Source organism: Erinaceus europaeus, chromosome 1 (assembly GCF_950295315.1).
Source record: "Erinaceus europaeus chromosome 1, mEriEur2.1, whole genome shotgun sequence".
Lineage (NCBI taxonomy): Eukaryota > Metazoa > Chordata > Mammalia > Eulipotyphla > Erinaceidae > Erinaceus > Erinaceus europaeus.
The window spans coordinates 149,079,650-149,097,341 of record NC_080162.1 but is presented as its reverse complement, the minus strand read 5'-3'; the positions used below and the strand labels follow the sequence as shown (position 1 = coordinate 149,097,341).

General features: G+C 44.1%; 1 protein-coding gene across 2 annotated transcripts in view; it reads right to left on the bottom strand.

Moving 5' to 3' along the window:
• The window catches only part of RYK (receptor like tyrosine kinase), an 89,930-nt gene extending 80,877 nt beyond the window's left edge, over nt 1-9,053 (bottom strand). Inside the window, exon 1 of one of the 2 annotated variants that reach the window (XM_060196993.1) lies at nt 8,631-9,053. In XM_060196993.1, coding sequence (XP_060052976.1) covers nt 8,631-8,847 — 217 coding nt within the window. In that variant the 5' untranslated portion in view covers nt 8,848-9,053. The remainder of the gene's footprint in view (nt 1-8,630) is intronic. The other variant, XM_060196990.1, reaches the window with a different exon arrangement.
• Between the last annotated feature and the right edge of the window lie 8,639 nt (nt 9,054-17,692).

Here is a 17,692-nt window from a genome sequence, read left to right as displayed (position 1 = left end):
GAACCTTGAGCAAGCAAAAGCAAGTTCAGTGCTCTACCAGTAGATCCATTTCCCCAACTTCAAATGAGTTTTTGAAAGTAAGAATCACACATAAACTCGAAAAACAAAAGCAGAAGCAAACAAACTGATTCTAATACCATGTAATAACCACAGTGGTTATCTTTGGGAGATGGGTGTGTGGGAACACAGAATTTTGCTGGTGGGTGCTGATTTACCCTGTAATCTTTTTATTTTGCAGCCCACTATTAATTACAAATTTTAAAATGAGAAAGAAAAGAAAGTATCACAGTTTCCCAAAGTAACAATAACAGCTGTTAACTGCAGGCCTCCCCAGCAATTAACAGAACACTGGGAGCCTTTTAGGCTTTAGTACATTTGCATGGGACTTCCTTGCTATTCAATTACTCACTCTCAAACCTCAGATACATGAATGGCTGGCTATAGGTACAAATCATCTACATGAAAGATGGGCTTTAAGGAAAATAAGATTTTAAAGAAAATGTCAGGATTCAGTTAAAGCAGGAAAACAAGTGATGTCATGGAAACAGCAGAAAGAACTTAGAATTTATTTTGGCCATCAATTCTTTAACCACCTTCTGCAGGCATCAATCTTCCCAACTAAAAACAGGGCAGTAAAACCAGATGATATTAATGTCCCTCCTTGGTCACAAAACTCTATTATTCTATGATATCATACCTGGTTTCCAAATGTCAGACAAAACTCTATTACTATGATTCTATCCAGTTCCCAATGTTAGTCAAAACATAAGCCAAAAAAAAAAAAAGTATTTAGTCAAGATAATGTTATAAGGTCAGTATGGTATATGAAGCATTAGAGAAGAAAACCAAAATTACTATGTGTGAAATCACTGGGTTGTCCATATTTTTTAAAATGATACTGAAAGAAAATAAATATGGGCACTTTTTTCCCCCAAAATTTCCTAGTTTATGGAAACCAGCAATCTGAAATAGATCCAAGAAAATAGTCATTTGCTCATGAACATCTAATAAATTTAGCTATAATCCTAGAAAGCCATTTGTACACCTAAAATTTTATTACATTATAAGGTGGAGAATTACAAATCTTAACCTAGAGAGGAGGGGTATTCTTTCTAATTAAAAAAAAAAAAAAACATATCAATTTTAATCCCCAGAGCAGCTTAAACAATGATGTTGTGGGTTAAATGATTTTCATGTCATATTCTGCACTTTTAGCTTTTTCTATTATTTCTCCTACAGCTTTTAGAGACTTGACAGAACTGACATTCCTCCTTTTCAATAACTTCTTAGCTGAACATGGAGCACGCAGGGCTTCACTGTGAATTTTCAGAAATAGTCTACTCAGAAATCATTCAATAAGTGTTTATTTAGTAATTCAATAATACACATGCATTTGTGGTGAAATTAAAACATATAAAAACATTTTGACTAGAAAATATTATATCTGATTTCTATCAACCAATGCAACACATTGTGTGACATGGTTTCAGAATGTTGAATGGTTGTTTCACATCCAAGCTTCTGTTTGCCTTATTGTTTTGTTTTAGTGCATAAGCAAACAAAGTTTTTTTTCAGAACACGGACATGTCTGCATCAAGATCCAAAAAAAATCATGCTGCAAAACCTTCTCAATTCAGAGTAGTGGTTAAAAAAAAAAAGAGAGAGAAAAGAAAAGTAAAGAAAAGAAAGAAAGAAAATTCCCAGAATTTAACTTATTCCTAGTGACCCTCAGAAGCCACAGTATTTTAGGCAGCACCTTCGGAACTGACTGGTCAACTCAGGATGTGACTCATGGAGGACAGGTTTAGCCCTAATTGGACAGAGTTCTCCCACATGTATACTACCAAGAAGAAAAACACTCACAACCCGCAATTGCACAATGCCTCCGCCTTGCTCTCCAATGAAGACCACATGGGCTCAAACGAGCGTACTTACGGCCACCAGCCCCACCCAAACGCCCAGGGCTAAGAGTCTGCTGCAGGGTGCCAAGCCTCAGGAGTCAGGGCAGGGGCAGTTTATGGTAGACACAATAGGACACAGAACAGCCTGGCCACCCAGCTGGGGCTGACAGAGGAAAGAGAGGTGCTGGGAGCAGTGGTTACATAAGGCTCATGTAGTTTTTCTTTCCCTCAACCACTTGAGCACAGCTGCCCAAATCCGACACCCTGGATTCCTCTGTGGCTCCTCCCTGTCCTTTAGCACACAGGTCTCCTCCACTAAGTCTTCTCCAAACGCCCAGAAAATTCCTCACATATCCACCTGACTCCTTCAACTGTTCTGGCTGATCCCTCTTATCACAAGGCTAGCTCTCTCTCTCCTTCCCCAGGCCCTGCTTCTTAGTCTCCAAGCTACCCTTTTTCCACTGAGTCGGAAAGTTATCTTTCTGTAGCTCAGTCCTCGTGGGGCATGCTGCTTTCCTAAACCCAAATGCTTATCCAGTCTCAGCATGCCAACTTTATATTCTGCCGAGTTGGTTTTGTGATTTTTCTCATCTCAACCATATTAGATTTTTCCTAGTACTTAACTTCGCACACATCTGCTTCCACACGCCTTTTGCTCACTTTATGCTATTTTCCCTGGCTGGCATGAAACGTTTGTCTTTTGTGCCAATCAAATGCATCCTTCAAAAGCAGGCTCAAATGTCTCCTTTTCTAAAGCCCTTCCCTAAATTCTCTAAGCCCTTTCTCCACTCAAAAGCCTAACTTATATCAGTCAGCTATTTAAACCTAACTTTTATCTCAATATTACAGTCATAAACATAACAGTCTCTCCCTAGGAAGTTCTGAATTCCTCAAGGAAAATAATTTAATGATTGTGAACCACTTTTTTCTATCAAGGTATATGTACTTGAGCTTTAGAATTTTCTTTCTGGACTAATTTGGGGAGCAGTGACCTCAACTAGTATTGGCCTGACTTTAAGTGGTGAACAATAAATACTTAATTCTTTTAGAGGATATTTTAGAAAGATAAGCAAGTTACTCAACAGGAATGTCTAACTGATGGCCATACTCCCTGCCATGACCAAATTATAGCATACTCCCACCTGCATTTTGTTCCCAACCAGGTAGCACAATCAAAAGCTCTGGCCTCCCAGGAAACTCAGTTCTAGAAGAACTGTTAGAGAAGATGGAAGGATGCAGACAATTTCTTTCTTTCTTTTTTTACCAGAGCACTGCTCAGCTCTGGCTTTTGGCGGTGTGGGGGACTGAACCTGGGACTTGAGAGTCTCAGGCATGAAAGTCTCTTTACATAACCATTATGCTATATCCCCACCTGGATGCAGACAATTTCAAGACCACAAACAAGCACAAGGCTCACAGGCCAAGCTCTTCTAAGTATATGAGCTAAGTGAAATTTACAAAGAAGTCTTAGGCATGCTGCTCAGGCAGAACTGAGTGTAGGCCTGGCCCTCTATTCACTGGGCCAGGGTCCTTGTGAGTAGAATGGATTATGCCCACCTTGCAGTTTGTAAAGAAAAGCAACTGAAAGCAATGTAGAGACAACCAGGGATCAATAGATATTTGTGATCTAAACAATCGTAAAATGAATACTGAAGTAACAAGTACAATGGAGGGAGCTGGAGAAACACTAAAACATAGATCAAACATACTGGAAAAAACTTAAATAAAACACACATCTCTAAGCTATATGAAGATAATGCATCTATAGTAAGATGCAGTGAAATAGGAAGAGGACAATCATCTCCTAAGACCTAAAAACATCATTTGTGAAGTTAAAAAAGTTTTGAAGATAAAACTGAGAGATTCTCCCCCCTCTCTCTGCCCCTAAATACAAAGACATAAATAAGCAGCAGCCTTATTTTGGTTGAAATTGAAGATCAATTCCAGGAGATTCCATAAACAAACCAATACACATCTCAGAAAAATAAAAGGTAAAAATTACCAAGGAATTAAGATATGTTTGAAGACTTAAAGATATGCCTTTCTAGATTAAAAAGGGCTAAGACAAGACAGACAATAAACAGAAAGGGCAAAGTTAACAAATTTCCAGAGTGGGGGGTGGAGAGGGAAGGGGAGGGACTGAATTGCAAAATAATAAATATCAGAAAGGTTTTTGATTTTTCATCAAGAACTGTGGGGAGCTGGGCAGTAGTGCAGCGGGTTAAGCACACGCGGCGCAAAGCGCAAGGATCAGCATAAGGATCCCAGTTCAAGCCCCTGGCTTCCCACCTGAGGGGAGTCACTTCACAGGCGGTGAAGCAGGTCTGCAGGTGTCTTTCTCTCCCCCTCCCATATTCCCCTCCTCTCTCCATTTCTCTCTGTCCTATCCAACAACGATGACATCAACAACAATAATAACTACAATAATAAAACAACAAGGGCAACAAAAGGGAATAAATACTAAAAAAATATTTTTAAAAACTGTGAAGGCCAGCCAAGGAAGGGTAAAAACGCCACCAAAGTTTTCAAACTGATACTCATGTTCAGCCAAATCTTTGATAAAGCATAAGGTCAGTATTGACACCTTCAGGAAAACAAGGCCTCAAGTAATTTACCTCCCATCCCCTCTGCTCAGGAAGCTACCGAAGACACGTTAGCGACTGGAGCAAACCAAGAAAGAGTGGCAGGCAACAGGGTTTCTAAACAGGAGCAGAAGCGGAAGGAAAAACAATCCCACTGTCCAGATTGAAGCGAAAAGATGGAAGGTCCCAGACTAGGGAGTAGTCTAGGTGGAAGTCAAGTGGAACTGACAGACACTTTAATATGCTACCTGGAAAAAAATATCTGTCAAAAGGAGCGCTGACAAAATAGCTCTCTTGGGTAGTGTGTTGCCTTACTATATGTGACCCAGGTTCAAGCCTGGCCTCCATCATATTAAAGGAAGTCTTGGTGCTGTGGTGTCTCTTTTTCTCTGACTCTCTTTTGTTGCCTTTCTGTATTAAAAAAAAAAAAAGTCTAAGAGCATTTTTAGCATATTTCTCAAGAGTTATTTGAGGGAATACAGTAATAGGCACATAAAAAATAATAGTCAAGAAGCTTAACAGGCAACTATTTGCTCCAGGAAAAAGAAACATAATCACAGGTAATAAAAACATAACTCAGAAATAAGATATGCACATAAAAACAATAATGTAAATGCTAACTTACCCTGTTGGGTAGTGGCAAACCTGGTTAAGCGCACATGTTAAATGTGCAAGGTTTGAGTCCCTGGTCCTCACCTGCAGGGGGGAAGCTTTGCAAGTGATGAAGCAGAGTTGCAGGTGTCTTCTGTCTCTCTCCCTTCACCCTCTTCCCTCTCAATTTCTGGCTATCTCGATCCAAAAATATTTAAATAATTACTAACTTACTGGTTTTGTCAATATCTATTATATATATAAAAATAAGAGCTCAGTTATAATATTATAAAGTAAAATACATCGATTTATAAATATAAAAGTAAAAAACAGGGAAAAATAGATCTAGTTTTAGATTGTCATTCCCAGTACAAAGTAAGGTCTAAATGATAAGAGGGCTAAATACAGGAGATTGCAGATGGTTTTTTTTTCTTTTTAAATTTTATTTATTTTCCCTTTTGTTGCCTTTTTTTATTGTTGCTGTAGTTATTGTTACTGTTATCATCATTGTTGGATAGGATAGAGAGAAATGGAAAGAGGAGGGGAAGACAGAGAAGGTAGACACCTGCAGACCTGCTTCACCGCTTGTGAAGCGGCTCCACTGCAGGTGGGGAGCCCGGGCCTCCAACCAGGGTCCAACTGGGATCCTTAGGCCACTCCTTGTGCTTCACACCACGTGCACTTAACCCGCTCTGCTACTGGCCAACTCCGGATTGCAGATGTTTTTCTAAGTCTTTCAGCACTATCTGATGTGCTGAAACCATGTGTGTACTAACTTGATTAAAACAATAACTTATTCTCATGGGTAATTATTTCTATTTATAAAGTTCTCATTCTGGACTAACAAGGTTTTCTTAGTTGGAATTTCAAATTGTGGTAGAAATATTATAGGATGACAATCAGGCAGCCTGAGAGGCGATGCACTGTGCAGTGGTCCAGTGGAGAAAGGGTTGACTCTCAAGCACAAGGTCCCAAGTTTCATTCTTTCCATTCACTGCATGTGCCAGAGTGATGTTCTGGTTCTCTCTCCTCTCTCATAAACAAATAAACATAAAACCGATAAGCAAGAATTTGTTCCCCAAGTCAGCTTTCAGAAGGTATTTAATCTTCTGAAAACATGGTAAAAAAAAAAAAAAAAAGTATTTAAAATAGTCCTAAACACCATAGCAGATATGCTGACAACTGAAGTCTCTGGGATGCCTGGTCAGCATCTCAGTCCTTTCCACTTGCTCTTCCTCAGCCACCCATAACAGCTAAGGGATATTCTGTGGTTAGAATGTTTGAGGGATGGAGGAGAACATGGAAAGAGAGGAAGCAGATCTGGCAGGATGAAGAGTCAATAGCCCCACTGTGTCAGTGGGAAAACTGAGAAATATTACACATGCACAAACTACTGTATTTACTGTCAACTATAAACCATTAACCCCCTAAAGAAAAAAAAATAATTAAAAAAGGCTTCATTTAATTAAACTTTGCAACTTATGTCAACACTATGCTTTATTTTAAAATAAATAAATAACCAGGGTGGTGGGGCACACGTTATAATGCCAAGAGTCAAGCCCCTGGTGCCCATCTGCAGGGGGAAGCTTCACAAGCAGTGAAGTAGTGCTGTGGGTGTCTCCCTCTCCCTCTCTCTCTTCCCCTTCCCTCTCAATTGGTTTCTAGTCAATAAACAAAAATCTTTTATTTCAAGAAAGAAAAAATAGGAGATGGAATATAGCTCACCTAGTAGGACCAGTACTTTAACAAGAGGAAAACCCATTTTAAACCCTGGCACCACATGGGAGCACCATGGTGGCACCAAGGGAAGTCCCACTGGTGCCTCTCCACCCCTCTTCCCCCACCCTACATATACATGAAAATTTAAGAAGTGACACACACATACATACACATCAACACAGAGTAGTGGAATGGCAAATATGTAATGTGCAAACTTGAACAAGTTGCTTAAAGTCTATTTTCCTAATCTCAGAAAGGGAAATGATACCTACTCAGTCAGAGGAAATAAAACATGCGGCAGCAGGTATATGGCAGACACTCCATCAATGTCAGTGTCTGACAGTCCTGTCCACAGCCCCCACTCCCACCCACTCCCCACCCCCGCCCCACCCCCACCAGTTTCTTATATGTCAGGAAAGTCACAAGAGATGTGTTTTTAACCTAAGAATTTCCAGAAGACGATCTACTGTACAATGTGCGTTTTAAGAAACTGTTTGCTGTGAGTTGGTTTTTAAGTATTCATTATGTTTTCCTAAGCTTTCGTCTTGTGTTCCAAATACCAGTCTATTTAATCCAGCTTTATTCAGCTAAATTTCAAATCCAGCCAGACCGAAAAGAGGATTAAAGATTCAGGCAGGGGGTGGGGGTGTAGCTCAGTGGCAGAGCGCATGCCTCCAGGCAAGTATGAAGCCCTGGGTTCAAACCCCAGCACCACATTAACACAAAATCAGGGCAACACATTGCAAAAACAGTGTTAACTTTTTGGTTAAAGAAGACAAATCCATACATGCCACTGTGTCCAAAAGCAAAAGCGATTCCATTTCAACGTGGAGTGGCCCTCAGACAGACTACAAGAAAACCCTACAACTTTGAAAATACCATTTAAAAAAAAAACAAAAAAACTGACAGATAACAATTCTTAAAGAGAATACTGATTCCTCCTTAACAACGATGTTGCAGATGCAACGCAAACCCGAAATAAAACACAGAACCTGCCAAGTCTCATCTTCCGACTCCCCAAGACTTGCCTTGAGGCCACTGCCATCAGATCTTCCTGTGAAGAAGGCGGTCATTCTCTCATGCCCAAGGTCCCAGGTCCAATCCCCCGCACCACCGTAAGCCAGAGCTGAGCAGTGCTCTGGCAAAAAAAAAAGTATGCACTACAACATAAAAATGTCCTGTATGGCTAAATTGAAAAGGGGGTTCATTAGCAGAACCCGCAGAGTCCCACACAAGAGCCTATGCCCAACCAATTCCAACCAGGCTTAGAACAGAACCACCCAGTGACCAAAGCCACGTTCCCAGTTCCCTTTCAAGGTACATCAGTAGATGACGGCTCAGAAACTGACTTTAGTCCAGACCCCAAGCATCCGGGGACTTAAGAGTCTTTGGCCACTGCCGAACCCCTCCAGTGATAAGACGCCCAAATTTGCAGGGTGTGGCCACCTTCATGCCCTTATCACGAAAAACAATATAATAATAATAATAATCACGATGATGATGATGATGCATGCATGCATGCTTGCATGGATTTTGAAAAGCCAGACCATGAGCCCAGCAGCGTTTGCAAGCTGGGTCTGCAAGCCTGTCGGGTCCCTCCGTGACGCGCGGGGAGGCGAGGAGAGCGGGGCTGGAAGAAGAAGCTGCAGGGGCGCCCGACCCCGGGAGCAGGGTCAGGGAGCAGGGTGCAGCGTGCAGGACCCCGGGTCCCCCACGCCTCCAAAGCCGAGCGGCGCGGCCCGAGGGGACCCGGCGGCGGCTGGGCCGCGGCGGCCGGAAGGAAGCACAGGGCCCGGCCGACCCGCCCCGCGCGGGGCCCGCTCGCCCGCTCGCTCACCCAGCAGCCGGCGCACCTCGTCCTCGCTCAGGTACAGGCTCACGCTGGGCCCCGCGGCCGCGGGAGGCAGCGCCGGAGGCCACGGGGCCGGGGCGGCGGCGCGGGGCGCGGGCAGCAGGGGCAGCAGCGCCAGCAGCAGCAGCAGCGGCGGCGGCGGGGCCCCCGGGAGGAGGAGGCGGCCCCGGCCCCGGCCCCGCCGCCCCGCCGCCCCGCGCATGGCCGCCGCCGCCGAGGAGCGCCCTCCGCCCGCCGCGCCGCCGCCGCCGCCCACCCCCGGCCCCGAGCTCCTCACAGCCCCGAGCCGGGGGCAGCCGCCCCGCTCATGACGCCGCCCGCCCGTGGCAGCCCGCCGCCGCTTCACACCGCCCGAGCGCGCCGCCGCCGCCGCCTCCTCCTCGGCGGCATCGTCCGCGGCTGGGAGCCGGTCGCGGGAACGCGCACGTGCGCGCCGCCGCCGCGAGCGCGCGCGTCTGTCACGCCCACCCTTCGCGGGCCGCAGAGGGGCGGGGCCTGGCGCTCTACTCCACAACTTCTCCGCGGGCGGGGCTCTGGGGTCTCTCCCTCCGGAGGGGCTCCCTACCTCTAGGCACCCGCTTGGTGCTGGCTTGTCAGGTGTTGGATGGAGGTAGAGCTGGGCAGACAGGCCGGGCACGGGTTCAGGGACATGCCTGCATACTGGGGCGATTCTTTTCCTCCTAGCTTGTACTCAACTAAAGCATGCCTAAAGATCGGTAGTTATAGAAATAATAGTCAACCCATAGTCAACCTTGGGAGAACTAAAGCAGTTTCAAATGGAGGTGATGGGGACACAGAACTCTGGTGGTGGAAACACTGTGGAATTGTACCCCTTTTATTTTGCAATTTTGTAAACCAATAGTAAACTACTAAGAAAAAATTAAATTAAAAAATAAGCCCCCCCCCATCCAAAAGAGAAAGAAAGAAACAGAGGCAGAGTGTGAAAGAGACCACAGCACTGAAGCTGTCTCCCATGCAGTGAGCTGGAATCTGCAATGTGCACATAGGTAAAGCAGCACACTATCAAAGTCTTCAAAATTGTGGTGTCAGAGGTGGTGCAGTGGATAAAGCATTGGATTCCCAAGCTTGAAGTGCAGAATTGGCAGCACAGGTACCAGAGCGATGCTCTCATTTTCCTTCTCTCTTCTCTCTCTCATTAACAAATTAAATCTTAAGAAAAAATTTACTCAATATTACCTTTTGTTGTACAGTTTGGGATCCACAAGACATTGCTGAATCTGTTTTCATGAATATATTTTTTAATATTTTATTTGTTTTTAAAATATACTTTATTTGTTCTCTTTTCTAAAAAATTTATTTATTCCCTTTTGTTGCCCTTGTTTTATTGTTGTAGTTATTGATATAGTCGTTGTTGGATAGAACAGAAAGAAATGGAGAGAGGAGGGGAAGACAGAGGGGGAGAGAAAGATAGACACCTGCAGACCTGCTTCACTGCTTGTGAAGTGACTCCCCCGCAGGTTGGGAGCCAGGGGCTCAAACCAGGATCCTTATGCTGGTCCTTGCCCTTTGCGCTACCTGGGCTTAACCCGCTGCGCTACCGCCTGACTCACTGTTTGTTCTCTTTTAATGAGAGAGATACAGAAAAAAAAAAAGAAAGAAAGAAAGAAAGATAAAGACAGAGTATTGGAGCTCCAGTGGCACAATCAGTTAGCGCACAGTACTTATACAGAGATCAGAGCACTGCTCTTCTTTGGATGATGGTGGTGCCAGGCATTGAATCTAGGACTCTGAAGCCTGAGGCATGAAGGTCTTTTGTATAACCATTATGCTATCTCTCCTGCCCATATTTTATTTTTTTTTAATAGGAGAGATACAGAAAAGTGACCAGAACATTGCTCAGCTCTCACTTATGGTGATGCTGGAGGCTGAACCTGGAACTGCAGTATTTTGGTGGATCTTGACTGTGCATGCTTCATTTCCAAAATGATCCCGCTAGGCAGTCTTTAGTGACCTTGTCTTTATTGCTGGAGATACATATACATAGTTGTAGTCAACTCACTTTTGGGAGATCAGCCTGTGCTCCGTGTCAAGCTCTGATAGCACCCTCCTGCACACCTGCAGAATAAAATCAGGTGCAAACCTGTGTAGGTGTGTCTGAGTGCCAAGTGAATATACACAGAGAAGTGGTATACATATAGCATTATTTGTTCTTGAGGAGTTCCTGTCCCCCAGAAGTTGTTTCCCTAACATCAGCCCTGGCCTTTAAGCCTAATATATATTAGATAGGGACAGAAATTTAGAGCAGAGTGGGAGATAGAGAGGGAAAAAGACAGAGAGAGACACCTGCAGCCCTGCTTCACCACTCATACAATTTTCCCCCCTGCATGTGGGAACCAGGGGCTTGAACCTGGGTCCCCATGCACTGTAATGTGTGCACTTAACCAGGTGCACCACCACCTAGTCCCCACTTGGGTGTATTTACCAAGCCCCCCACCATAGAAGTTAGACTTGCTCAGGGGGTGTCCCCTCACCCCATCAGGTTGCCCAACATCCTGCCTGGCCCAGTTCACCTCTCCCTGTGGGTAAGTCCTTGGCCTAACACCCCCCCCCCTTTTGTCCTGCATCTACCTGGGGTACAGTTGTTCCAGGGCCAGTGAGGCCATAGGAAATGGCTATTTTTATCTTCTGGGTTGGGTGGGAGAAGAGACTGAGGAGGCAGCAAGTCCAGGCACTAGACTGTCTGCCTCCCTGGGGAGAAGGATGAAAGAGCCCACTTAGAGATACACTAATCCCCTAGCATTGAAGGCTGCTCTCATCACTCTTCAAGGAGTAGGAAGGCAGAGGCTGAGCAAAAACACCTGAGGATGCTCATAACCACAAAAATCAGCAAAATCATTCTGCGGGGGAGCAACTACTGTTATGGGAGACCAGGACTCTCCCAGGAAGGACTTGGGGCTAAGAATGCTGACTTGGAAGTAGGAGGGCAGTTCTGATTTTTTGTTTGTTTGTTTTGATTTGGTTTTTGTTTGATTGATTATTTTTAAGATTTACTTATTTGGAGCTCACTTAGGTAGTGTGCTGTTTTGCCATGCACACGACCCAGGTTCGAGACTGGCCCCAGACACATTGAAGGAGCTTCAGTGCTGTGATCTCTTTCATTCTTTCTCTGCCTTATCTGTCTATATCTAAAAATAAAATATTTATTTATGTGGTCTGGGAGGTGACGCAGTGATAAAGCTTTGGACTCTCAAGCATGAGGTCCTGAGCTTGATCCCCCACAGCACATATGTCAGAGCAGTGTCTGGTTCTTTCCCTCTCCTCCTATCTTTCTCATTAATAAATAAATGAAATCTTTAAAATATATATATTTATTTATTTATTTATATGGGGTCCAGTGGTGGTGCACCTACTAGAATACACATGTTACCATGCACCCAGTTATCAAGCCCCTAGTTCTCACCTGTAAGGGAGGTAGTGGAACAGAAGTGCTATACACATCTCTCTCTCTCTCTCTTCCCTTTTCCTCCCTATTTCTCTCTGTCTCTGTCATAAATTTAAAAATAAAAAGAAAGCTGTCAGGAGCAGTGGAGGCATCAATTCCAGCAATACCTCTGGTGGCAATATATATATTCATGAGGGAGAAAGTAGGAGAGAGAACCAGAGCATTTCTCTGGCGCATGCAGTGGTGGGGGTTGGACTTAGATCTTCATGTCTGAGAGTTTGATGTGTTGTTCACTGCACCACCTCCCAGGCTGCTCAGGGAATTTATACAGGATAGATTACAACCTCTATTTCTCTTTTTAGATGACTTATAGCCCCCCTTGTAAAGAAGGTACTGTCTCTAGGAGTTCCTCTGGATGGAAGACACCTTGACATAGTGGGTGATGTGAGCAGAGCCCAGAGCTGTGAGTCTAGTCTGACTGGGTGCTGATTTTTGCTCACCAAAGGGTGTTGGAAAAATCACTATTACTTCCTGAGCCTCAGTTTCCCCACTCATAAAACAGGGGCAATAATTCTAGACTCACAGGGAGTATGAAATTTAACTGGAAAGATATGAGTGAAACACCTAGCCAGACCAGACTGGCAGGTGTCTCACCTACTGTTGTTCTTGTAATAATTAACCCCTTTCCTCTAATGTCCATTTCTGTGAAAGTGTCACTACCAATTCCATGCTGAAGATTCTCCAGCATGTCCTTCCATGACATACAACCTGGCCCAGAGTCAGAGCTCAATACAACTGTGCCCAGCATCCTGCTTCTCTAGGACGAGGCTCAGAGGGTGTGCTCCCTCGAGGGTTATTGATAGCCATATGTTTGCTCCTTATTGTCATCAGGTGCTGCAAATCAAAAGTTAATGGTTCTTTTAAACTCTGGCTCATGGACAAGCAGTGTGAGCATGGCCTGGGACCTTGGGGAAAAGTAGATTCCCGGGGCCCTTCCCCAGACTGGCAGAAGTAGCATCTTTAGGGGGCAGAACACACAGAGCAGTAGCATGTAAGTTTCATTGTTTGTTCCTTTATTTTACCAGATCACTGCTCAGCTCTGGCTTATGGTGGTGCTGAAGACTGAACCTGGGATTCAGAGCATCAGGCATGAAAGTCTTTTTGCATGACTGTTATTCTATCTCTCCAGCCCCTCACTACTATTTTTTTAATAGGAACTCCCTACTCTCAAAGAGGTTCACAGTCCCTCTGGGTGGTGCTGGCCTCCCTGGTTTGAGCTGTTCTATCAAGAGCATCTCAGATCTACTCTCTTGCTTTTGGATCACTGCAGCTGCCTCTGCTCTCAAGAGCCTCCCGACTTTTCTTCTTAGCCCTTCCATCATTCTCAGCAGCAGGTTTTTGGTTTTGTTTATTTCTTGGTCATTACCAAGGGCTTTACTGCTCATTGGTTTCTTGGTCATTAGGCCAAGTTTTCCAGACAGGAGAAAGACAGGGACAGAGCCATAGAGGGAAAGACCACCGCTGAAGCTTCCTCCAGTGCAGCAGGGGCTGGGATGAAATCTGGCTCAAGCACATGGCAAAGCAGGCACACAATCCAGGTGAGCTCTCTTGATAGCTCAGGCATCATCCTGTTAGATTGAAGCCAGACCGTATCATTCCCTGACTCTTAGACTGTCAATAGCTCCCAGTGTATCTTCACTGAAAGGTAAAGTCCTGTCAAGGGAGTTCTCACTTTGCCTCCTCCCTTTCTTTTTGATGTTATCCCTGTCTGCCCCCCCCTATTCACTTAGCTCCAACCATAATGGCTTCCTTGCTGCTACTTCCAGTACACCAAGCTGTCCTACTTTAGGGCCTTTGCACTGCTGATTACAGCAGCTGGGCCACTCTTTCTTTTACACATAGCTTCACCTCCCATATCCTTCAAATCTATACTGAAATGTTAACTCCTGAACAAGGTTACAATGATGAACTCACAATAATAACTACAATAATAAAACAACAAGGGCAACAAAAGGGAATAAATAAATATTTAAAGGGAGTCGGGTGGTAGCACAATGGGTTAAGCACATGTGGCGCGAATGGCGCAAAGCATAAGGACAATGCTGAACTCACAATGCTTTGACTCCTCAGAGAAGGAATTTGCCACACCCCCTCTTTCTCATGTCTACAGGGTCATGATCCCACAAAAAGCATTTTAAATTTTTTATTATTATTATTTTATTTATTTGTGTTAATGAGAGGGATAGGAGGAGAGAGAAAGAACCATATATCATCCTGGTATGTGTGCTGCCAGGGATTGAACTCAGGACCTCATGCTTGTGAGTCCAGTACCTTATCCACTCTGCCACCTCCCAGACCACTATTATTTTTATTAATTTATTACATAGAGACCATCAGAAATCAAGAGGGAAAGGGGAGACAGTGAGCAAGATAGAAAAACACCTGCAGCACTGCTTCACCACTCACAAAGCTTTCCCCCTGCTGGTGGGGACTGGGAGCTTGAACCTGTCTCCTTCATTGTAACATGTGCACTCAACCAGGTACACCACCATTAAGCCCCCACGAAAGGCCTTCTTATGACCTCCAGCCCCTCCTTGGAGAGGGAGCTCTCTCCCCTACCCAGCCAAAGTGTGGGTGACATAGGGGTCTATGTAACCTCTGCATCTCTGTAGGTCTGAGCTCACATTCTGTGGACATGAATAGAAACGTTCCAAGTTGGACCAATATCAGGACCCATCTTCCTTAGGTGGTAGATAGAGTATATTATCCAACCTCCTTTCCGAGAATGGAACATTCCCTACCATTGTTGATCCACACTGAGGGCAAGGTCCTATGGGGGCCCACGGAGGGGTCCATTATGTTGTTCCTGATGGAGATGACCAGTCACAATAGAGAGAGGGATCTATTTGAGATCTAGGCCCATCATGTCTGTGTTTGAATCCCAGGACTTCCCAACTAGGGCCTCAGACAATGGGGTGGCCTAATAGTGACTAAAGAGTCATTATTAAAGTATGCCAGTTTCTTGCCCTTATTCAGCTTTTATAGTCCTTACTTTAATAAGGTTAGCTTTGGAGTGATTGAAGGAAGTGTAATAGGAAGTAGGAGAGGAGGGTATCTAGGTGTAAGTAGAAAGTATTTCATTAGGTACTTTATGGTGTCTTTCTGCTTCCTTGCTTCATTTATTAACTCACTGCAAACTATTGTGCACTTTTGCTTTAACGTATATATTTTGCTCTAATTTATGGATGCATGTGTACATATGCCCTATTTCATGGGACCTGGTCTATATCTAGGTTTTGGGACTTTGTTAGGAAGTGAACCACCCGAAATGGAGTTAAGGAGTTCTATGAGCTAGGAAAGGTCTCACCCAAGTAATGAAGCTGAAGGGTTGACATTCTATGCCTGATGTCTCTGGACACAGTCTGAAGTGAAGCATGCCAAGGTGGTTCGAGTTACATTGAATAGGTTGGGACCAGCAGATGCAGTATCAGTTGGTATGAATTGAGAGAAGCATACTGGAAAGTGAGCCCCACCCTAGAGGTTCCAGGACTGGGGGAAATATGGGCTTTATAGAGGAAGCAGGAGGTTCCTACTGTCTTAAGGTTAAAGAAGGCAATAGTTAGTTATTGCTATAATCAAATTATTTGGCAATTGGGTTAACTTTGAAATCCCACTGTTAGGATTTGCTATATCATACATGACCTCACCATAATTTGTCCTTTGATGTTATTTATATGTAGCTGTATCTTATAAAGTAATGCCACCAGTTGCTTCTGTTCTCCCTGGTTTAAGCTTTTAGGAGGGTCAATATTTCGAAGAATAAGTCAGCTAGAAATGTATTAACAATTTGAGCCCACTGTTAAAATTCAATCCGATGAGAGTTGGGCTGTAGCGCAGCGGGTTAAGCGCAGTTGGCGCAAAGCACAAGGACCGGCATAAGGATCCCGGTTGGAACCCCGGCTCCCCTCCTGCAGGGGAGTCGCTTCACAGGCGGTGAAGCAGGTCTGCAGGTGTCTATCTTTCTCTCCTCCTCTCTGTCTTCCCCTCCTCTCTCCATTTCTCTCTGTCCTATCCAACAACGACAACAACAATAATAACTACAACAATAAAACAACAAGGGCAACAAAAGGGAATAAATAAAATAAATATTTTTTAAAAAATTCTTTAAAAAAATTCAATCTGATTACCAATTTGAAGTCTTAAGTGCTCAGACTGAAGGAACATATACTCAGCCTATGGTCTGTGCATTAAAAAGTTTGAGACAGGGAGTCGGGCAGTAGCGCAGTGGGTTAAGCGCAGCCATCACAAAGCACCAGGACCAGCGTAAGGATCCCGGTTTGAGCCCCCGGCTCCCCATCTGCAGGGGAGTCGCTTCACAGGCGGTGAAGCAGGTCTGCAGGTGTCTGTCTTTCTCTTCCCCTCTCTGTCTTCTCCTCCTCTCTCCATTTCTCTCTGTCCTATCCAACAATGACATCAATAACAACAACAATAATTACTACAACAATAAAACAACAAGGGCAACAAAAGGGAATAAATAAATAAATAGAACAGCAATAATCCTTTTTTTAAAAAAAGTTTGAGGCATTCAATTTTCCATTCTCATATTAATTAAACATTAATTTATGAGATTACAAGTTAATCAGAGTATACATCAACACCGAAATCTTTCCTGTTGTTTATCCCTCTGGGAGCATGGTCCCAGGATCATTATGGGGTGCAGAAGGTGGAAGGTCTGACTTCTTTTTTTTTAATTATTATTATTTTTATTTAAGAAAGGATTAATTAACAAAACCATAGGGTAGGAGGGGTACAATTCCATACAATTCCCACCACCCAATCTCCATTTTTGGAAGGTCTGACTTCTATAATTGCTTCTCTGCTGAACATGGGCATTGGCAGGTCAATCCATACTCCCAGCCTGTCACTATCTTTCCCTAGTGGGGCAGAGCTCTGAAGAGATGGGGTTCCTGGATACACTGGTGAGGTCATCTTACTGGTCATCTCCATCAGGAACAACATGGTGGACCCCTTTCTGGGCCCCTAAAGACCTTGCCCTCAATGTGAAATGGTAGGGACTGCCCATTCTCCGAGGGGAGGTTGGGTCAATATACTCTACCACTTGAGGAAGATGGGTCTAGAAATGAGTGCAGCCTAGAATGTTCCTAGCTATGACCACAGAATGCAAGCTCAGACCTACAGGGATGCAGAGGTTACACAAGCTCCTGCAGTGAATATGGGACCCAGATCAAATCAATGGGGTTTACAGTTAACAATATTTATATATTTTTGCCATGTTTGGTAGCTACTCTCTGCCCTGATCCAGCTTTCTAGTCCTATTTCCAACTCTGACACTATCTCCCCAGACAATACCTTGATCCCACCTGCATGTTTGCTGTCCTGCTCAAGCAAAAATTAGTAAAGTCATGGGCCCCTTGGAATATACCTAAAATAGACCTACTGGCTTTTCCCAAAATGGAGACCCTGAATCTCATCTGCTATATTCTTGCCTTTTGGTTCCTGACTATTAGACTATTTGTTATGCTTTATATCTTAATGCTTTTCAGCCACCAAGTTGCAGATGCTACCATTTTATTTATTTTTCAGAGAAAGAGAGCAGAGCACTGCTCAATTCTGTTTTATGCTA